Source organism: Mastigoproctus giganteus, chromosome 1 (assembly GCF_048544385.1).
Source record: "Mastigoproctus giganteus isolate SK-2022 chromosome 1, ASM4854438v1, whole genome shotgun sequence".
Taxonomy (NCBI): Eukaryota; Metazoa; Arthropoda; class Arachnida; order Uropygi; family Thelyphonidae; genus Mastigoproctus; species Mastigoproctus giganteus.
Window position 1 is genome coordinate 21,167,294 of NC_143575.1, and position 18,250 is coordinate 21,185,543.

Genomic DNA, 18,250 nt, shown 5'->3' on the forward strand with positions numbered 1-18,250 from the left:
GACTGAATTATGGACAGCAGCGCAGCAGGCATAGATGGAAATACTTGTTTTTTAATATTCTACTATCTTCATTTTGGGCTAGTTTGTTTGTTTCTTTCCCTAATATAGTAGACAAAGCAGTTCATAAACTTTTACCATTTGTGACGACTTATTTATGTGAACGAGGGTTTGCCAAATATGACACAAAATCAAAAAAAGAGAAACAGATGTGATGCTACAGCAGACATTTGCTTTCAATTATCAGCCTTGATACCTAATTTCAGCAAAATCGCTGTCAATTACCAGCCTTGACCACCTAATTTCAGTAAAATCACTGAAACTGTCGCAGCAGGTCTCTCTCTCTCTCTCTCAGGTGCCTCCATAGCCAGGTGGGCAGGAGCAGCAATGCGTAGCACATGCTTCTTGATTAGATCGGGGTTCGAGCCGTTGACTACCAAAAATGGAGGATGTGGAAAGGTCAGGGAATGACCACCGCATATCCTCGGAGCAATATGGCCTTAGTTGCTAATGCTCCTAAAAAACCAAATAACAAACAACAACAAACAAACAGCAGGTCTCTCATTGGATTCACTGAGTAAGCCTATTTTTTATTTTTTAATCTGGAGTATTAATAATACTCACATTTTATTTTAGTTTAAAATTTTAAGAGTAATGATTATTTTTTGGTTCCACTATAATACAGTACACACATGCAAAAAATGAAAAAATGCCCCTTTCTTAGTGTTCTATGCTTACAACAATCTTGGGGGGGCGGACATAAAGACCTTGCCGAACTTCCAGGGGGACACCTTGGCAGAAAAGTGCAGGAACCACTGTGGTAATGAATTATTTATACGATTCAAGTTTATTATGCTCGATGTAACACTTGCTTGAGAAAGCGTCCACTGTCAATACTATGAATGTCCATAAGTGGTTCATCAACCATGGAACTTTTTTTTTTTGTGGTGTTATAAGAGAAAAATTTAGATTTCTTGGGAATGTTTAAGAAACAAAGAGAAAAAATAAATAATTAAAGCAGGCATGTCATACCTCATACTGGTATCCTGCTTGTTGTTCTTTCTTAATCATATAAAAAAAAAAGAAACAGTACATTAATCTTGGTATTTCTCAACCAGTCATCATCATCATCATCAGTTACACTATCATAAACTTATAAAACCTTTATGCACTCTTAATTAGGCTAATGAAAATTAAAACTTAATTTGCAAAACAGATCTTGTATTCCATTATTTAATATGTAATACATTAGTAAACAGATGTTCTATTTATATTGTATTGTTCTTCCAGAAGATTAAGGAAATAATAATAACTACTTAGTGCAACTAGTGCTAGGACTGCATAAGGATGGTTTGATGGAGAAAATTTATTAGGAATGCATAAATGTAAGTAATTTTTAGAGCAATTTGGGAAGGTTTAGAATTAAAAAGAAAAAATAAATTATTTATGTTAAAATTCATATTGGTGCTTGGTGTCCTTAACCTGGCTGTGATGACACCCCAATGGCAGTGCAGAACCTGAAAGGTCCACCAATTTCTTTTTTATTTCTGAAAATAGTTTTTGGTGCATTTTTTTAAAAATTTTGCTTATAGTATACTGGTACTTGACCTTTCCTAATGAATTGCAGTACTTATTAAATTATTTTTTTTTAAATAAAAACTTTAAATTTAAAAGCGCTGTTTCTTACACATATTATTTTGAAAATATCATTATAAATATAAAACATAAACATGAAACTACAGTCACTTCCATTTTCACGTTCACAAATCCCATTATGTGAGTAAAACTGATAAACACTATATCTTGGTTGCAAAAATAGTCTGGAAGAGCACTGTAAAATTTTAAGAGCAGCAGCTTCAAAAATTAAAATAACCAATATGACTGCCAATCTCTGAAAACAATGTACAGCAAGACAAGAAGAAAAGAAAAAATCCAAACTAATACATAGCTGCCAAGACTGCTGACCTCTGACGAATGTGTAAATTTATCAGAAAAAAGCAAGTGGAAAGCAGAATAAAAGCATATTTTTTTCAAAATCCATAGAATTTTAAAGTAAAATATGTTCCAATTGTTTCATTTTTTTTAAAATAATTTCATAATGTAAGTAATCACAATATGCAATTTTCACAGGTTTATATGTGTATACAGGCAGTTCCTGCTTTATGAGTTCCTAGGTTTACGAGTCTTTTTTTTTTCAAGTATCAAGTATCAACAAAATCAAAAATATGAACATCAATTGCAAAAAAATGAATGTTAGACATTCATAAATACCACATTTTAAACCACATGCGTAGCTATACAATACAGTATACCATGATTTACGATATTAATCCATTCCAGTGGCACCATCGTATTGTGCAATATCTTGTAATGTGAATCCAATAACACTTTTTTTTTTTTTTTTGGTAATTTATTCGAAGACCTCAGAAGTTGAAATTTTCACTATATAACTAAGCTATTTATCTCTCTAAAAGGTCATTTTATAATTTAAGTTGTATTAGTTACCAAATCATTAAAATGCACTACACTTTCATCATTATCACATGTTCTGTTATAAGAATCAATTTTGAATGCCTTTGCGATATTTTTCTAAAGCATGTTTCTGGAGGTCACGACCATAAAACAATAAAAACAATTTGCACTTTCCGGTTTATTGGGCTTTTCTGTTAGTGCATCTAATTATAAACAGGTAGTAAACTCGATCTTATTGCATTTGTACGGGTAACTGATAACTGCAATTGTACGGGTTTTTAGACTATTATGGTGAAATGTGTTCCCCTTCACTGAAATCTTCAATCATATAAAAAACATAAATAAATTTTCAGAATCTTTTCTTCATTCCTTTTTTTTAAGCTTCATAAAATTGTTACTCCACGCGAATCGTGTTAGATGCAATCTCACTTGCACGTATCGATGTTAGTTGCAATTTGTGCGTGCCGTTAAAAACTGCATGCTATCGTGAAATTTATAAAGAAAACAGAAAAGAAAAGAGATCTTGGAAACAAACACCTCTTGAAGCATTTCTGAAGAAGACGATTCTTGTGCAACAAACCAACAAGTGCCGCGCCAATAATGAGCGATCAACGAGTGTGCATTAAGTCAATAATGATGAAGAATAAACATTCTTTAACAGCTGTAAGTCATAAATAATTTCTTTATTATTATAATTTGCTTGATTTTACAGGCTACGAGGGTGGTTCAATAAAGAATCGCCCTCACCTACTTCCACATATCACAGAGCCATATTTTGTGTGTAGCATCATACATATCTCTGTACTAAAGGTGTAAAATTTCAGCCCTCTTGTCTTAATTCGTTTTTCTCTTACAGAGCTGAATGTGTGAAGAAGTAGCATCATGGACAAAGTTGAAGCCAGAGCTGTAATCCGGTATCTGTTCTTGAAGGGGAAATCTAAAGAAATCCATAAGGAGATGACTGCTGTATATAAGGATGAAGCCCCATCCTATGGCATTGTGAAGCACTGGCATAGACAGTTTAGGTATTGTTGGACATCGGTAGAACCTGAGCCCATTCCAGGTCATCTCCATTCAGCCATTGATGACAGCACGATCAGAAAAGTGGAGTCGTTAATCATGGAAAATCGCCGGATATCTGTGTGTGAATTGTCCCAGGAGGTGAAGATTAGTGTGGACTTTGTTGAAACAGTCCTTCATGACTAACCCCATTTGCTGAAATTGAGTGCAAGATGGATTCCCCGATTATTGACTGGTTTCCAGAAGGCTGATCGACGACAGAAATCACATGAGTTGTTAGCCCTTTTTTCTCTTGTCTAATCACTCAGGATGAAAGTTGGATACACTATTTCGACCATGAAAGTAAAAATTATTTGAATTATGCATTTGTAAAATAATAAGAGGAGTTTACCTCAATATAGTATGTAGAACATTTCCGTAGTTCTATATAGTATGTAGAACATTTCCATAGTTCTATATCGTATGTAGAACACTTCCGTTACTCTCCAGAAATTAAAATGAAAAAAATCGAAAAACTTACATTAGAGTAACAAATAATTAAAAAATAATTAAAAATCAATCTAACCCAATAAAACTCAATTTAACACAATTAAAAATAAGAAAAGTAATTAAAGGAATTTTAACAAAAAAAATTGCAAAACGATTTTTCTTTCCTTTAATTAAAAAAGGAAAGAAAAATTGTTTTGCAATTTTTTCGTTAAAATTCCTTTAATTACTTTTCTTATTTTTAATTGCGTTAAATTGATTTTTAATTGTGTTAAATTGAGTTTTATTGGGTTAAATCGATTTTTAATTATTTGTTACTCTAATGTAAGTTTTTCAATTTTTCCGTTTTAATTTCTGGAGAGTAATATACGGAAGTGTTCTACATACTATATTGAGGTAAACTCCTCTTATTATTTTACAAATATTGATATCAACGTAGAACGTATTGAGCATCACAGCTCTGGTTCATACTATTCAATTATGCATGGAGAAGAAAAGTAAAAGTACAGCAATGATTTAAAAACCATTCCTCTGTCCAGAGACACAGTTTCGAGGTGTATTACAGTTATTGGGCAACATAAAATTCAATTTATTAAATCTATTGAGAGAAAGTCAAATTTTTGCAATACAGTTAGATAAATTCACAGATATTTCAAACCTTGCTCAAGTTATTGTATGTGTTGGATACTGCTATGAGGGGGACATTTTGGAGGATTTTCTATTTTGCAAAGCTTTGGAAGAACAACGGGCCAGTAGATTTTTGATGTTATAAATATTTTCTTTCAAACAAATAATCTAACACGGAACAACTGTGTTCTGATTTGTACTGATGGTTGCATTAAATAAAGGTTTAAAAGGCAAAGTAAAGGAAAGGAAAGGAAATTGCTCCAAATATAGTTTTTAATCATTGCATTATACATAGGGAAGCAGGGCCGTTTTAAGAACTCTTGGGCCTCCCGACAAATTTCCAAATGTGGCCCCTATTCAGTTTAAATTTTGTTTTAATTTTTTTCTGGGTATCTCTTAGTAGCATTCCTAACCCTATGTATTAAAAGAACTGGAAGCTATACTCCATCACCATGTGAGAAGCTTTGCACGGAGCATAGCGAACACTTAAACAGCTATAAAAACAAAACAGCGTTCCAGCTTTGATCCAGAAGATGACATGAGATTGGCAATTTCAAATATTGCATCCAAATATTATCAGTTATCTAGGCTCATCCTTCTCATTAATTGTTTTGCTTTGTAATTGTTCATTTTTTTTATTGTTTTGTAATCTTAATTGAACAATAAGAATTTGATTTGTTGTTTTTGCTGTATTCAATAAAAATATTAAACAATTATTTTCATGTGTAAATTAAAAAGGAAACAATTTTTTTTATTCCTTACTCAGTACTCAAATAAAATTTTCTTGTGCATAATTTATAAAATTCCATTTTTCTTCTCTAAAAATCTTGTCATCCTCCCCCGGGGTTTACATTGAAGGGTCGCGTCAATTTCATATTTAATAAACGGGGTTGCAAGCGAAATAAGTTTGCGCACCACTGGCCTAGGCATCCAAGGAGCCAAAAAAAAATAAATAAAATAAATAATAATAATATTGGAAAGGAGATAATGGGAAGATAGGATGGAGAGAGGGTGGGATAAAAGGGGTAGAGAACAGAGGGGGCAGCGTTGAGGCACTTGCCTGATTTAAAAGGGAGGACTGTAAGGAAACCCCTGGTACAGGATGCCCATCCTGGTCCAGAGGGTGGAAGTTGAAATTGGGTGGTGGGGTAAGCCACCAGGCAAAAGGGAGTAGGGAAGGAGACTCAACCACCCCAGTTGGCAGGAATAAAAGAACATAGGGAAAGAGATTCCTATGGTGGAGCCTGCTTTTTGCAGATCTGTTCCACATTGGCCTAGGGGGTTACCCTAATGGCCAGTGTCAGCATCCCACACCATGCCAGCTAGGAAAAGCTACAGCATGGTGTCAGCTTGGATAACCATGAGGCCCCTGATAGCCTGCATAGCCATCAGTCTGTCCAGTGAAAAGGCTAAGATAGAACATGCAATTAATAACTTTCATTCACATAATTTTACTTTTTATAGTTGTTTTTCTTATACTTTCTATTTTCTTTTATATATTAAATTAGATATCGATCAGTGCGTTTCAACAGGCATGTCTTTTATGGAGAAAAGACTGGGTAAATGGGCTGAGAGGTGGCAACTGAAGTTTAACATTGACAAATTTACAGTACTGCATATGGGAAGCAGTAACCCCAAAGTAACATATCAACTGTGAGGTACTACACTGACAATGGTAGAGAATGAAAAGAATCTGGGGGTAATTGTGCAGGCAGATATGAAGTTTTCTGAGCAGTGCAGATGGTCTGCAAGAGTAGCTCATGGTACCGTGTCAATGATATACAGGAATTTTTCTAGCAGGGATAAGGTGATTATCACCTTGTATAAGGCAATGGTCAAGCCACACCTTGAGTACTATATACAGGTCTGGAGGCCTCATTTTAGGAAGGTTGGTTGGTTATTGGAAGTTTAATGGCGCATCAGCATCTAAGGCTATCGTGCGCCAATTTTAGGAAGGATGTAGAACTGCTGGAGTGAGTGCAAAGAAGGGCAACAAGATTAGTGAATGGAACAAAGGGTTGCTCTTATAAAGAAAGGCTTAAGTTTTGCAAATTACAGTGTCTGGAGACTAGGCACCTGCGAGGTGATCTGACTGAAGTGTATAAAGCCTTGAATGATTTGAGCATGCTCAATGCTGATGAGATTCTTTCTGTTGCTCAGAATAATCGCCTGAGAGGGCATAAATTCAAATTGAGGAAAGATAGTTGTAGTATAGATGTGCGGAATTTTGCCTTTAGCCAGCAAGTGGTTGATTGCTGGAACAAACTTCCATCCATCGTTGTAGAAGTTGATAACTTAAATAGATTCAAGGCAGAACTAGACAAACATCTAGAGCAAGTAGATGGGTGAAATTAGATTTGGGTTTTTTTTTTTGTTTTTTTTTTTTGGGCTGATGCTAAATAAGCTTGCTTTCTTGCATCATGTGCCTTTACTAATGCTAATGCTAAGGGAACTACATTAACTGGGCCCGTAAATCTTCAAGGGTCCTGCCAAAATCCTTAAGATTTGAGTTACTCCGTCATAGGTCTACATATTACGTAGAAAAGCATGCACAGGAGTTGGTGAGCAGGGCACAGAGCCCCCTAGTATGCATTATAAAAGTATAATACCTTAATCTTAAAATAATTTTAACTTTAATTTTATCCTAAATCGACACTAATCATTTCTTCATTTTTAGAAATGCTTTACTATGGCTGTGAACAGAGTTTTTTTTCACAGAAATTTTTTTCCCTAGTTCGTATAATTATATGCACTGTAAAAATAAAATACCTTAATTATAAAACAAATTATTATTATTTTAAATTTATAACCTAAGTGATCCCTTGTATTTATTGCAGAACTCCAGTTTTAGAAAATAATGCAGCCATGAATAGAGATTTTTTTATTCAAATGTTTCCCATTAAAATACTTTTTTTGTGTTTTTTTTCTATATATACACCCATACACTACATTGTTCTTATTCTTACTGGTTTACAAATGTCTGATTACAGTGTTTCTTGCTACTTAAAAGTGAAAAATCACATCTGCATACACTACACAAAACAAATGTTAACTTTTCAGATTTCTGAAACTAAAACTTGCATATGTCTTCCTAAACACTAAATCCTTATTATTACTAAAAGACACTGTTAAAAAAAAAAAAAAATGCTATAAAACATTATGACATATCTAACAAAGTAAAACTTTTACTCTATTTTATTATTATTTTTTTATGATAACCCGAAACATGAGAGGTATTAGAACTTACAGTACTTAGTACTGTGCATGGGCTGAAGGTTGAAAAGAGAAAAAAGACTTGAGTTTCTGTAGATTGTTCCAGAAAAACAGGAGTTGAAAAATAAATGAGGAAGAAGAAAAGTTGTTTCTGTGAGTTTGAAGTTGGACAGTAAAAGGCTGTTGACTGGTTGCGGCACATGTCCGAACTGCTTTGGAAGAGAGAGTGGGAATTATAGAAGCCAATTCAGAAGAAGAGTGACCATGGAAGTATCTATAGAAGAGGCATGCAGCAGAAACAGAATGTCTATAAGACAGAGAGTTCAGAGATTCTTTTAGAGATGAATCATTAATTAACGTAACTGCCCTCTTTTGAATGGAATCTAAAAGCCTGAGAGAGGTTATGGGGGCACCACCCCAGATGTGTGGTGGAACAATATTCCATGGTAGGGTAGAATCCGTTTTGCGAAATATAAGACAGGGCTGAGTTTCAGAAGGATTGAAATTATTTTTCTTATTAATAAAATGAATGTGTATGTATAAATATTACAATAAATAACATAAAACTGTTTATGAGAATTTTTTCATTATACATCACTTTAATCAACCCTAAAAATCGTGGGAAGCTATAAAAAAAAAAATTTCGCCCATGCATACCTCACAGACATTTTATTTGACCTACAATTTAAAAAGGTTGCCCACTCCAGATTAGAGTATGTTTTGTTCTCACAGGTCCCCTCCAATTAGACCGTAGGAGTGACAACCTATTGGAAAACCCCTTTCTCCTGGGGCACAGTGCGGAATTTGCAAACACTGGCTTCAGCTGGCCTGGCCAGTGTGGGATTCAAAACAGATAAGTACTGTACGTTTACGGTGCAAACTCCTCCCCCACACAGGGCACCCTGGACCTATGACTTTACTTCCCTGTAATAGCTGTTTCCCCCACCAACTCCCACCCCAACCTTTTCGCATGGTGGACCACTACAAAACTTTCTCTGCTCTTAACAGCCCCCCCCCATGGAGGATGAGCTCCTTCCACAGGTGTACCCCTTTGTCCCCCAGGTGGGAGCCTTCTTCTAATCCACCTTTACTTCATCTGTTCCTTCCCTCCTCAACTGTCTCTCCTGTCCTGCACTCCTTTCCAATAAAAACTTCTGGGTTTTTTTTTTTTTTGTTTTTTTTTAGGGGCCCTCTCTGGCAAGCTCTGATGATGCCAGGGTTTGCCTCAGCCAGAGAACTTTTCATACCCCACAACCTGGCCCACCTCGTGATGAAGGATGGCAACCCTGGTGTGAGTGGCCAGAGGAACATACCAACAGAACTGAACACTACACTAAAACTATCTCTGGCCTTTACAGAGTTTGTACTCCAACACAGAGTTGGGAGGGGACCCCCAGTGCCACTTGACAGTGAACACTATACACCACCTGCAATCCTCTACAGACAAGTATATTGTGCTAAAGATTCATAACAAAGATGTGGATGTATAACCAACAAAATATGTTTTTTACATGTCTATTAGTTACATAAGAACCATGAAGAACTGTGATCATACTTGAATGCTTCTATTATAGTTTTAATGGCACAGTGGCCTTTTATGCAGAAAAGGTTTATAGTCCCTTCAAGGTATAAACTTTTCTTACTTTTTAGTAGTGATTGACCACATCAAATAATAATAGAGCAGATAATAATATTTGGTTGGTGATATATCCAAACTGTTGTAATGAAAGCTTGGATAATAACTTATAAAACTTATCAAAAAAAATTTGTCAGAAAATTTTGACTGAATATTTAATATTATACAGTAGAACCCGGATAAGAAATTCCTGCATAAGAAGTTTTCCCCTGTACTACATTTGGTTTCTTAAGTCCCAATTTCAATTCTGTATATTGTAATGTAGTATTTTCCCTATAAGAAGTTTCCTGGGTAAAAAGTTTTCCTGCATAAAAAGTTTGTGATAAAGAATACACACTATTATTATAATGACATTTTCCCACTTAATATGTTTTTCAAATATAGAAATTACTTATTTTTAATATTAAAAAAATATTAAACAATATAAACATTTGATAATCAAATAAGTTATTGTCAAGCATCATTTTAGTTCATAGTAAACCACTGAAGTGGCATCGTTTTGTTATATCTCATATTGTGAGTGCCACAGATACTATCACCCCAGAACCCCTGGGTAGTGGTATCTGCCAAGAATAAGTAACATTTGTCTTCTCCATTGAGAAGTGATGCTTATTGGATGTAGTGCAATATCAGGGCAAATCATTGTGAAGGCACTCACAATATGAGATATAACAGAAACGATGCCATTTCATCTACTTCGGTGATTTACTACAAACCAAAATGATGCTTGGCACTAACTTGTTCAATTAGTGAATTTTCCGTAGTCTGAGGCTTTCAGCAATAAAACATTTTTAGTAGAAACATTTTGATATAATGGAAGTGACATACAATTGTTTTCATTGATATCCATAATTGGATACGTAGACCACGTTAAGCGTTAAGTCCTGATGGTTGTGAACAGTTAAGAATACTTGCTGTGTCTTATTATAAGTGTGACCTTTTAAGGTCACAATTATAACAATTAAGGTATGTTGAAACTCCAAAGGAGCTCATCCTTTCAACTTGGTAATGAGTTTAACGAACAGAATGTTAAGCAATTAGAAATCCTCAGTTTAAAAATGTTTCCCATAGGCAGAATAAAATATTATGAGAACAAATGGGCCTGTTGTACTGGGATCCATGGTAAATGATGATAAAGTGTTAGCCAGTAAAATAATTTAATTACAAATAGATACTGTAACTTTCGAGACAAGTCGTGCCTCTTTTTCAAAAGAAAAATTGAAACTTAATTATTCTAATGGACACAGTTATGCGTGCTGTGAGGCGTGCAAGGGCACAAGGTAGGTCATTCAATCATTAAACTGGTGTTCATTGTTGCTGCATGGACATGCACAGTTTTTCTCCAGCGCTTGTCTAGACATAAAGCGGTTGTCTCTAAGATGGGGTGTAGTCTCATGCCTTTGCAGTGGTTCATGGCTCTCGAATTACCCAATATATCGAGTGACTCTAAGAAGAGGCAGTGGCGAAAGTGTCGGGAGTGGTCAATTATTTCATAGTCCCGCTTGGGATTGAGGTCGTGGTGGGTGGACCAGAAGTGTTCTGTGATTGCAGACTGGTCGGTCTCAGCAAGGCGAATCGCTCTGTCGTGTTCTGCAAGGTGGTCTTGAAGACGTCTCAAAGTCTCTCCTATGTAGCAGCTGTCACAGTCTTAGCAGGCTATGCGGTATATTACACTGCTGCGTAAGAGAGGGGTGACAGGGGTCTTTACACTGGAAACTAGAGAATGTAAGCTTCTACCAGGCAACTGCACGCATTTTATGCGGTATTCTCTGAGGATTTTCGAGATCTGGCCCGACATGCCTAAATAATAGGGAATGTAGGCAGTAGGTGTATTGGCCTGAGTTGGTGGTGGTCTCAGGTGGACTGTGAGCTCCTGTGCTTGCAATAAGCACTTGCCTAATATGTGTGTTGGGTAGCCACAATTGATTAAGTCTGTCCTCACTCTAGAAATCTCGTTGCGCCTAGCTTCATCTGTGCTGGAATGGCTCCAAGCTCTGGAGAATAGAGTGCGGACAGTGCTGTTGTGATGACTGGGATCATGGTCGGATCTGTAGTTTGTGAACTGTCCACACCACATAGGCTTACAGTATACTGAGGTTTCTAGATATGGGCCCACACGTTTTACTAGGACATCCAGGAATGGGAGAGATCCGTTAACCCCAAACTCTAGAGTGAACTGGATGAACACAGACAAGGAATTGAGATATTCTAGCAATGTTGTTTCAGAGCCACATGGGATGACAGTGAAGATGTTATCAACGTATCTGCACTATGTTATAACAGGTACTGGTGGTTGACTACATTTCAAGTAGTCAAAATTTTGACCTATTCAGCCTTTTAAATATTTTGATTTTTGGTAATCTGAACTAAACACCAGTCATCTCTTGATGTAATACAGTTACATCATGGGATAATTATGCACAGGGTCCTAATTCTTATTAATCTATAATATTAGCACACTGACTCATCAGAAAAATAATCAACATTCATTAAAAAGTATAAAATAAAATCAACTCACTAACACAACTCATGGTCAGCTATAAAGATAGGAATGTAATCATATGACACTGAACACAATGGAATGACACCACTCAACAGTAGAAAAATAAGGAATGGAAAATGGGAAAGGGGGAAGGTAAGTCAGTTGTGCTTTTTAGAAATTTAAAATAATGGGCTTCATAATAAGATATATATAGTTTCCATTTGTTGCAATTAACATTCATTTTATTCTATAACATTCATTTTAGAGCAATTTTATCAATAAATTCCTAGAAAAAGTTCAGTTCAGAAAGGAGATGCATGTACAGGCAGGAAACTTGTCACAGAATGATTACTTTTGTGTTATATATAGAGCTACAAGAAAAGTTGATACCATTAGTGATTGTTGATACGCTTTAGTGTTGGTGTTCATATGTCTTTTTCTGTCAAAAACACACATGAACACCAACACCTCCCTCTTAATTGGTGCCCAATAAGGAAGCATGGATGGCTAAAACAGTATTTGAAGAATGGCTTAAAACTGTGAACTAGCTGATAAATAAATAAAATCAGAAGATTCTGCTGATTGTTGATCATGCTACTAGTCATCATGGAACAAAAGTAATATGCAATATAACAATCAAATTCCTTCTGCCAACTCTGAAATCTGAAGTTCAGCCACTAGATGAGGGTATAATGAGTTGTTAAAACATCATTACAAGAAGATTGTATATCTTGTATTCAACTGCTATACAAAAGTTGAATTTAACAAACGAGTATCTGTGCTTAATGCAATTTGATGGTTAGTTAGTGACAGGGAGATCATGAGAAACCACTGTGAAGAGCTTCCAACAACAGGTTTTTATCAAGTAGTAGAAGATGATGGAAGGAAGGAAGGAAGGTCTTGCTGAAGTGATTTGTTCTCTTCCACTGAGTATTTAGAAGGATGTGGCCTCTGTAAAAAAGATGGTAAACGTTGATAAAGCATATATTATCCATGAAGAGGTGTCTATCAACACCTGAATACATTCCTGATGAAATTTTTCAGGAAACTGAAGGAACACTCCCATCCAAGAACTGTGTGATAAAAATGAGTTATCACAATAATAAAGGCATAGTGCATAATGAACATATTAGCACACCACCAATCCACAAAAATGCTGTACTATGGGTAACAATGAAGTAATCTTCAGCCTGCCAACCTTAGTTCATGAGTGATCTTCTTTCTTTATATGATAATACTGAAACACACTGAGTTGCTGCTAAAATAAGATAAATAAGCCAAGATGCTACTAAAATAGACTAAAATCAGTGACTATGTTCCTGTGAATGAAGAATTCTGATGTTGGTGAGTCCACATTAATTTTATATTGTAGAATTTAGTTAACAGTCCTACAAATGGTGCATTCTCATTATTCAAATTATCATACTGTTTCTGTACATTTGATTTATCATTAAAGTTTTAATGTATCTCTTTTCCAATCACTTCAGACTCACTGATGTTGTTGTTTTCATCTGTTCAGTTGCAGCCAACTTTCGGAGACTTTTTCAGAAGGCGCCTCCGTAGCCAGGTGGGAAGGAGCAGCAATGCGTAGCACACACTTCTTGATTAGACCGGGGTTTGAGCCCGTCACCACCAAATACAGAAGATGCGGAAAGGTCAGGGAATGACCACCGCATATCCCCGGAGCAATATGGCCTTAGTTGCTAATGCTCCTAAAAAACCAAATAACAACAACAACAACTTTTTCGGAAACTCATTGATATTTGGCATTAAATATGTAGTTTTCCCAGTAGTCACAGGGTCAGAAACAAAATAGTGCTTCAAAAAATCTTAACACAATGGCAAAAGTAGCACACCACAATACAGTCTGTCCCCAACGTATGTAAGAGATGCATTCCAGGACTTCTTACATAAGTCGAGTTTTACATAACTTAGGAATGACTAATAAAATATTGCTACTGTATCCCTGATATGCCAAAATTTTCACTTATTCTCTTAGGCAGCACCATGATAATGGTCAAAATGAAATTTTCTGTAAAGAACTTCACAGGGTTAGGTTACAAGAGATGCTGTCATACCTCAGGAGGACATGCGAATGAAGTGTGCACACAATAAGTTTGATGCGAATTTGCTGAAAATGGTAGGACAATGTGAATTTCAACTTCACCACAATAACCTGACGTGTAACAATTATTACATATAAAATGCAAACAAAAGTTCCCACTTTGCTCTCAAACAAAACTGAATTGACTCTACAATCCAAAAAGAAAGGAAGGAAAGGATGTAGAGACAAAGGACTACAGTGTAATTCTCCGAAGAAATAGCCAATGGGACACAGTCCACGTGGCTTGAACATTGTGGGGGGTTTCTCTGAAGTGTTTCGATGTAGTTCACCTGTCTCAAACACATGTTGAATATTTCTTCAGAATTTTTAAAGCAGAAAATGAAATGCTGACTCTAGTTATTTACCGAGATTCTAGTTACGCCACAGGTTATTATCCAACATAGTTTGTATGGGAACGAAAATAAAAACTTATACTTATTGTTCCTTCATTCGACTTCACTATTAAAAATTATACAGAAAGTACCTTTACAATTTTATCAAAAAAATTTAAATTTTTTTGATAAAATTTATAATTTTATCAAAAAATATGACCTTTTATCAAAAATATGACCTTTTAGAGAGATAAAATAAAAATTTATCTCTCTAAAAGGTCATTTTTATAATGGAAATTGCACTACACTTTCGTCATTTTGACATGTTCCGTTATAAGAATGTACGAAGTTATGTATGCAGTCATTGAAGGGCACAAAAATAGGAAATTTTAAGAATGTGAAGTTGTAAGCCATTGTTCATGCTATTTTCTATAAGTTGGCTACATTTCAATGCAAATGTTGGTGTCAACATGACAGGTTTCACTGTACTTGTTTATATTACACTGAAATTGAAAATAGCAGCACAAAGCAAAAGGCAAGAAGAAACACAAAAATGGTCACACAGCACTCGACAGGTTCTTTTCATGTATAGTTCCAAGCAAACAATAACTTTCATTTCCAAAACTACTTAAGTAAAACTGTGTCTATGTTTAGGAAAGTAAAGAAAGTTTCAGCCACTAACCTTGAACCAACAATTAATGACAAATCAGTATTTTTAAGCAGCACCCAGGAGGTCTGCATGAGCACTACAATGTTACAATGTAATTATATGCAAAAAAAAAAAAAAAAAAAAACCCCTTCAAATAACTGGGTTTAAATGTCTAGGAAGTAAAAATGATCAGTGAAGTAATATAAAAACTTTGGCAATAAGTTTAAAGGAATAAATCAAAAGGTAAATAAAAACATATACTCACAGTCTGTGTTTTTCGGAACTCTTCAAGTATTTTTAAGGCCATATCGTAATCTTTCAACAAGTGGTATGCCATTGCAAAACCTATCCATGACGCCCTCTGTGTAGGCCTTAAAATGAAGAGTTGGTACCTTGTATCCTAAAATACAATTCAAATCATATTACAAAAATTAAATGAAAGCACACTTTATGTTGCATCTTCAATAGTATCTTAAATGAAAAAATAATAAACACCACTTTTGTCTGTTTTGTAAAAGCAAGTTTTGCCATATATATTTAGTTTGTATTATTTAGGTATGTCAAGTAACAAATTTTATAAAAATTTAAAAATTAATTTCTACAATGAAAAGTGCAACAGATTAGATTAACATTTATTGCAATCAAATTAATTGATGGGAATAAAAATCTTTCTTGGCCAGACCTAGAAAAACGTATGTTATACAGATAGATATTTAAAATGAAGACATAAATAAAATGTACATTTTACAGAAATTTTACAAAACCTTAAATCCAGTTTAAGATTTAGCTGGCTAAATCTTAAACATAAGATTTAGCCAGTTAAATCTTATGTTTACATAAGATTTAGCTGGCTAATGCAAACTTAAGAAAATCATGGAAACATATTTTGCATCCTGTAGGAATAAATATAGAGGTATCTCTACATTTATTCCTACAGGATGCATTTTCATGATACCTCTACGTCCTGTAGAGGTGATTTTTTGATTGATTTGGTAGTTGTTGGCGCATCGGCTTCTGTGGCCATATTGCACCTCCCAAGGTTTTTGCAGTACTTTGATCCAAGCCCGAGGCGGGAATCGAACCCGCGACCTTTGGGTTGCCGGGCAGGTACTTTACCCACTCGGCTAGCCCGGTCGGCCTCCTGTAGAGGTATCATGAAAATATCGTAATGTGAACCTAATAAACACTGGGGTTTTTTTTGGTAATTTGTTCCAAGACTTTGGAAGTTGAAATTTTCGCTATATAACTAAGCTATTTATCTCTCTAAAAGGTCATTTTTATAATGGAAATTGCACTACACTTTCGTCATTTTGACATGTTCCGTTATAAGAATCAATTTTGAACGCCTTTGTGATATATTTATAAAACACATTTCCGGAGGTCACTATCATAAAACAATTTGCACTTTCTAGTTTATTGGGCTTTTCTGTTAGCGAAATCTATTATAAATGGATAGTAATTTCGATCTTATTGCATTTGCAATAATACCGATAACTGGAATTCTGCGAGTTTTTACATTATGGTATTCTGGTGAAATGAGTTCCCCTTCACTGAAATCTTCAATCATATAAAAAAAAAAAAGTAAATTTTCAGAATTTTCTCTTTGTTCCTATTTACTTATTACAATGGTGATGGGAAAGGGACTAACGGAAAGTGCAAGTGCTGGCAGTGCTAGGAAGCAAAATTATTATTATTAGCCATATGGTGCGAGGAAGCCTGAGGCTTATGCTGCACCAGCCAAAAAAAAATTCTGAATTACCCTGAAAGAGAGAGAGGTAGAAAGGAATCATCAAGAAAGAGAAGAATGATGATATCCAGCTCAGGACACTGGGTGTACCAAGCTCATATTCACCAGATGTGAAACGAAGATGATTAATTAAGAAGTACGAAGCAGGACAAAGTTTGTCATCTATTGCACCGAATTAGGTCTCACTGCTTCAACCGTGAATACTATTTTAAGGGACAGTGTGCATTATAAAAGAACATGTTAAAGGATCAACGCAATTAGTATCAACAGTAATCACAAAACAGCACTCAGGTGCTATACTGAAGATGGAAAAGCTATTAATAATATGGATGGAAAATCAGATTCAGAAGCAAGTGCCCCTGGATCCAATGGCCATTCAAGCAAAATCAAGAAGTATTTATGAAGATATTAAGGATAAGTACGGTGAACCCCAAGCCACGTTCGTGGCAAGCAATGGGTGGTTTAACAGTTTCAAGCATCGCACTGGTTTCCAAAACATTAAAGTATGCGGTGAAGTCGCCAGTGTAGATTTTGCAGCTGCAGAGAAATTTTGTGATGTGCTGGAAAAAACCCCTTCTAAATCTCCACAGCCCTCAACTTCTGCAGCTGTATGATTATCAACCAGAGAGTTAATTCAGGCAACGATGCTTGAAAGGTAAAACTTGCTGACATTATGCGTCTCCTCTCTTTTTTTTGTAATTTTATAATTTTGAAATTTTTGTAATTTTGTACACTTTTGTAATTTTTCCTGTGCATGAGATAAAAAAATTGAATAAATAATTCTATTTACATGTTCATTGAACATTTATTTTTTGCTTCTATCAAATTCAGTGCACATAATTCCGACTTACGTAAAATTCGACTTAGGTAGCGTTCTGCGGAACTCAACCCTTACGTTAATTGGGGAGTGGCTGTACTTGTGTGCATGAATGAATACATACTTGTGCATAATTGTACAGAGACAGAATAATTAATATATAATCAGTGGCCAGTTTATTAAGTACAGCCTCCATAATTCAAGGAATCAACTACTCCATCAGAAACAGTGTCAAAGTATACATACCAGGTTATATTAGTATTAGCAATGGCAAGGAAGCCTATTGTTTATGCTGCACCAGCCAAAAAAAAAAAAAATAACAAAAAAATAAATAAAATAAAATGATAAGAATAAAATAATAATAATAAGAAGAAAATAAAAATATAATAATAATAATTAATAAATAAGAGAAAAGGAAATGGACAACCTAAACATTTCCCTCCTCTCATAGGTAATTATCCAGCTGCCCTTTGAATTTCCCCAAACTGTCAGCCTCTACAACCCATGTAGGAAACTTATTCCAGTAATTTATAACTCGCTGGCTAAAATAAAACTTCCTGCAATCCACTCTAAACATTTCCCCACATAACACTTGAAAAGCATGTAATCAAATACAGAAAGACTGTGCATGCAATTCAGCAAGAGAATGGGCCAGCCAACATTGTGAC

At 35.1% G+C, this 18,250-nt stretch overlaps 1 protein-coding gene across 3 annotated transcripts in view; it reads right to left on the minus strand.

Annotated features, from left to right (window-relative positions):
* Nucleotides 1-18,250, minus strand: part of Naa15-16 (N-alpha-acetyltransferase 15/16) — a 386,157-nt gene that overhangs the window by 284,327 nt on the left and 83,580 nt on the right. For 2 of the 3 annotated variants that reach the window (XR_016546872.1, XM_090371822.1), the window contains exons 6-7: nucleotides 15,284-15,418; nucleotides 1,030-1,059 (exon numbers count right to left, since the gene is read on the minus strand). Coding sequence is in view for 2 of the 3 variants with exons in the window: in XM_090371822.1 (XP_090227948.1) it covers nucleotides 1,030-1,059; nucleotides 15,284-15,418 (165 nt within the window). In the remaining variant the exon portion in view is untranslated. The remainder of the gene's footprint in view (nucleotides 1-1,029; nucleotides 1,060-15,283; nucleotides 15,419-18,250) is intronic. The other variant, XM_090371833.1, reaches the window with a different exon arrangement.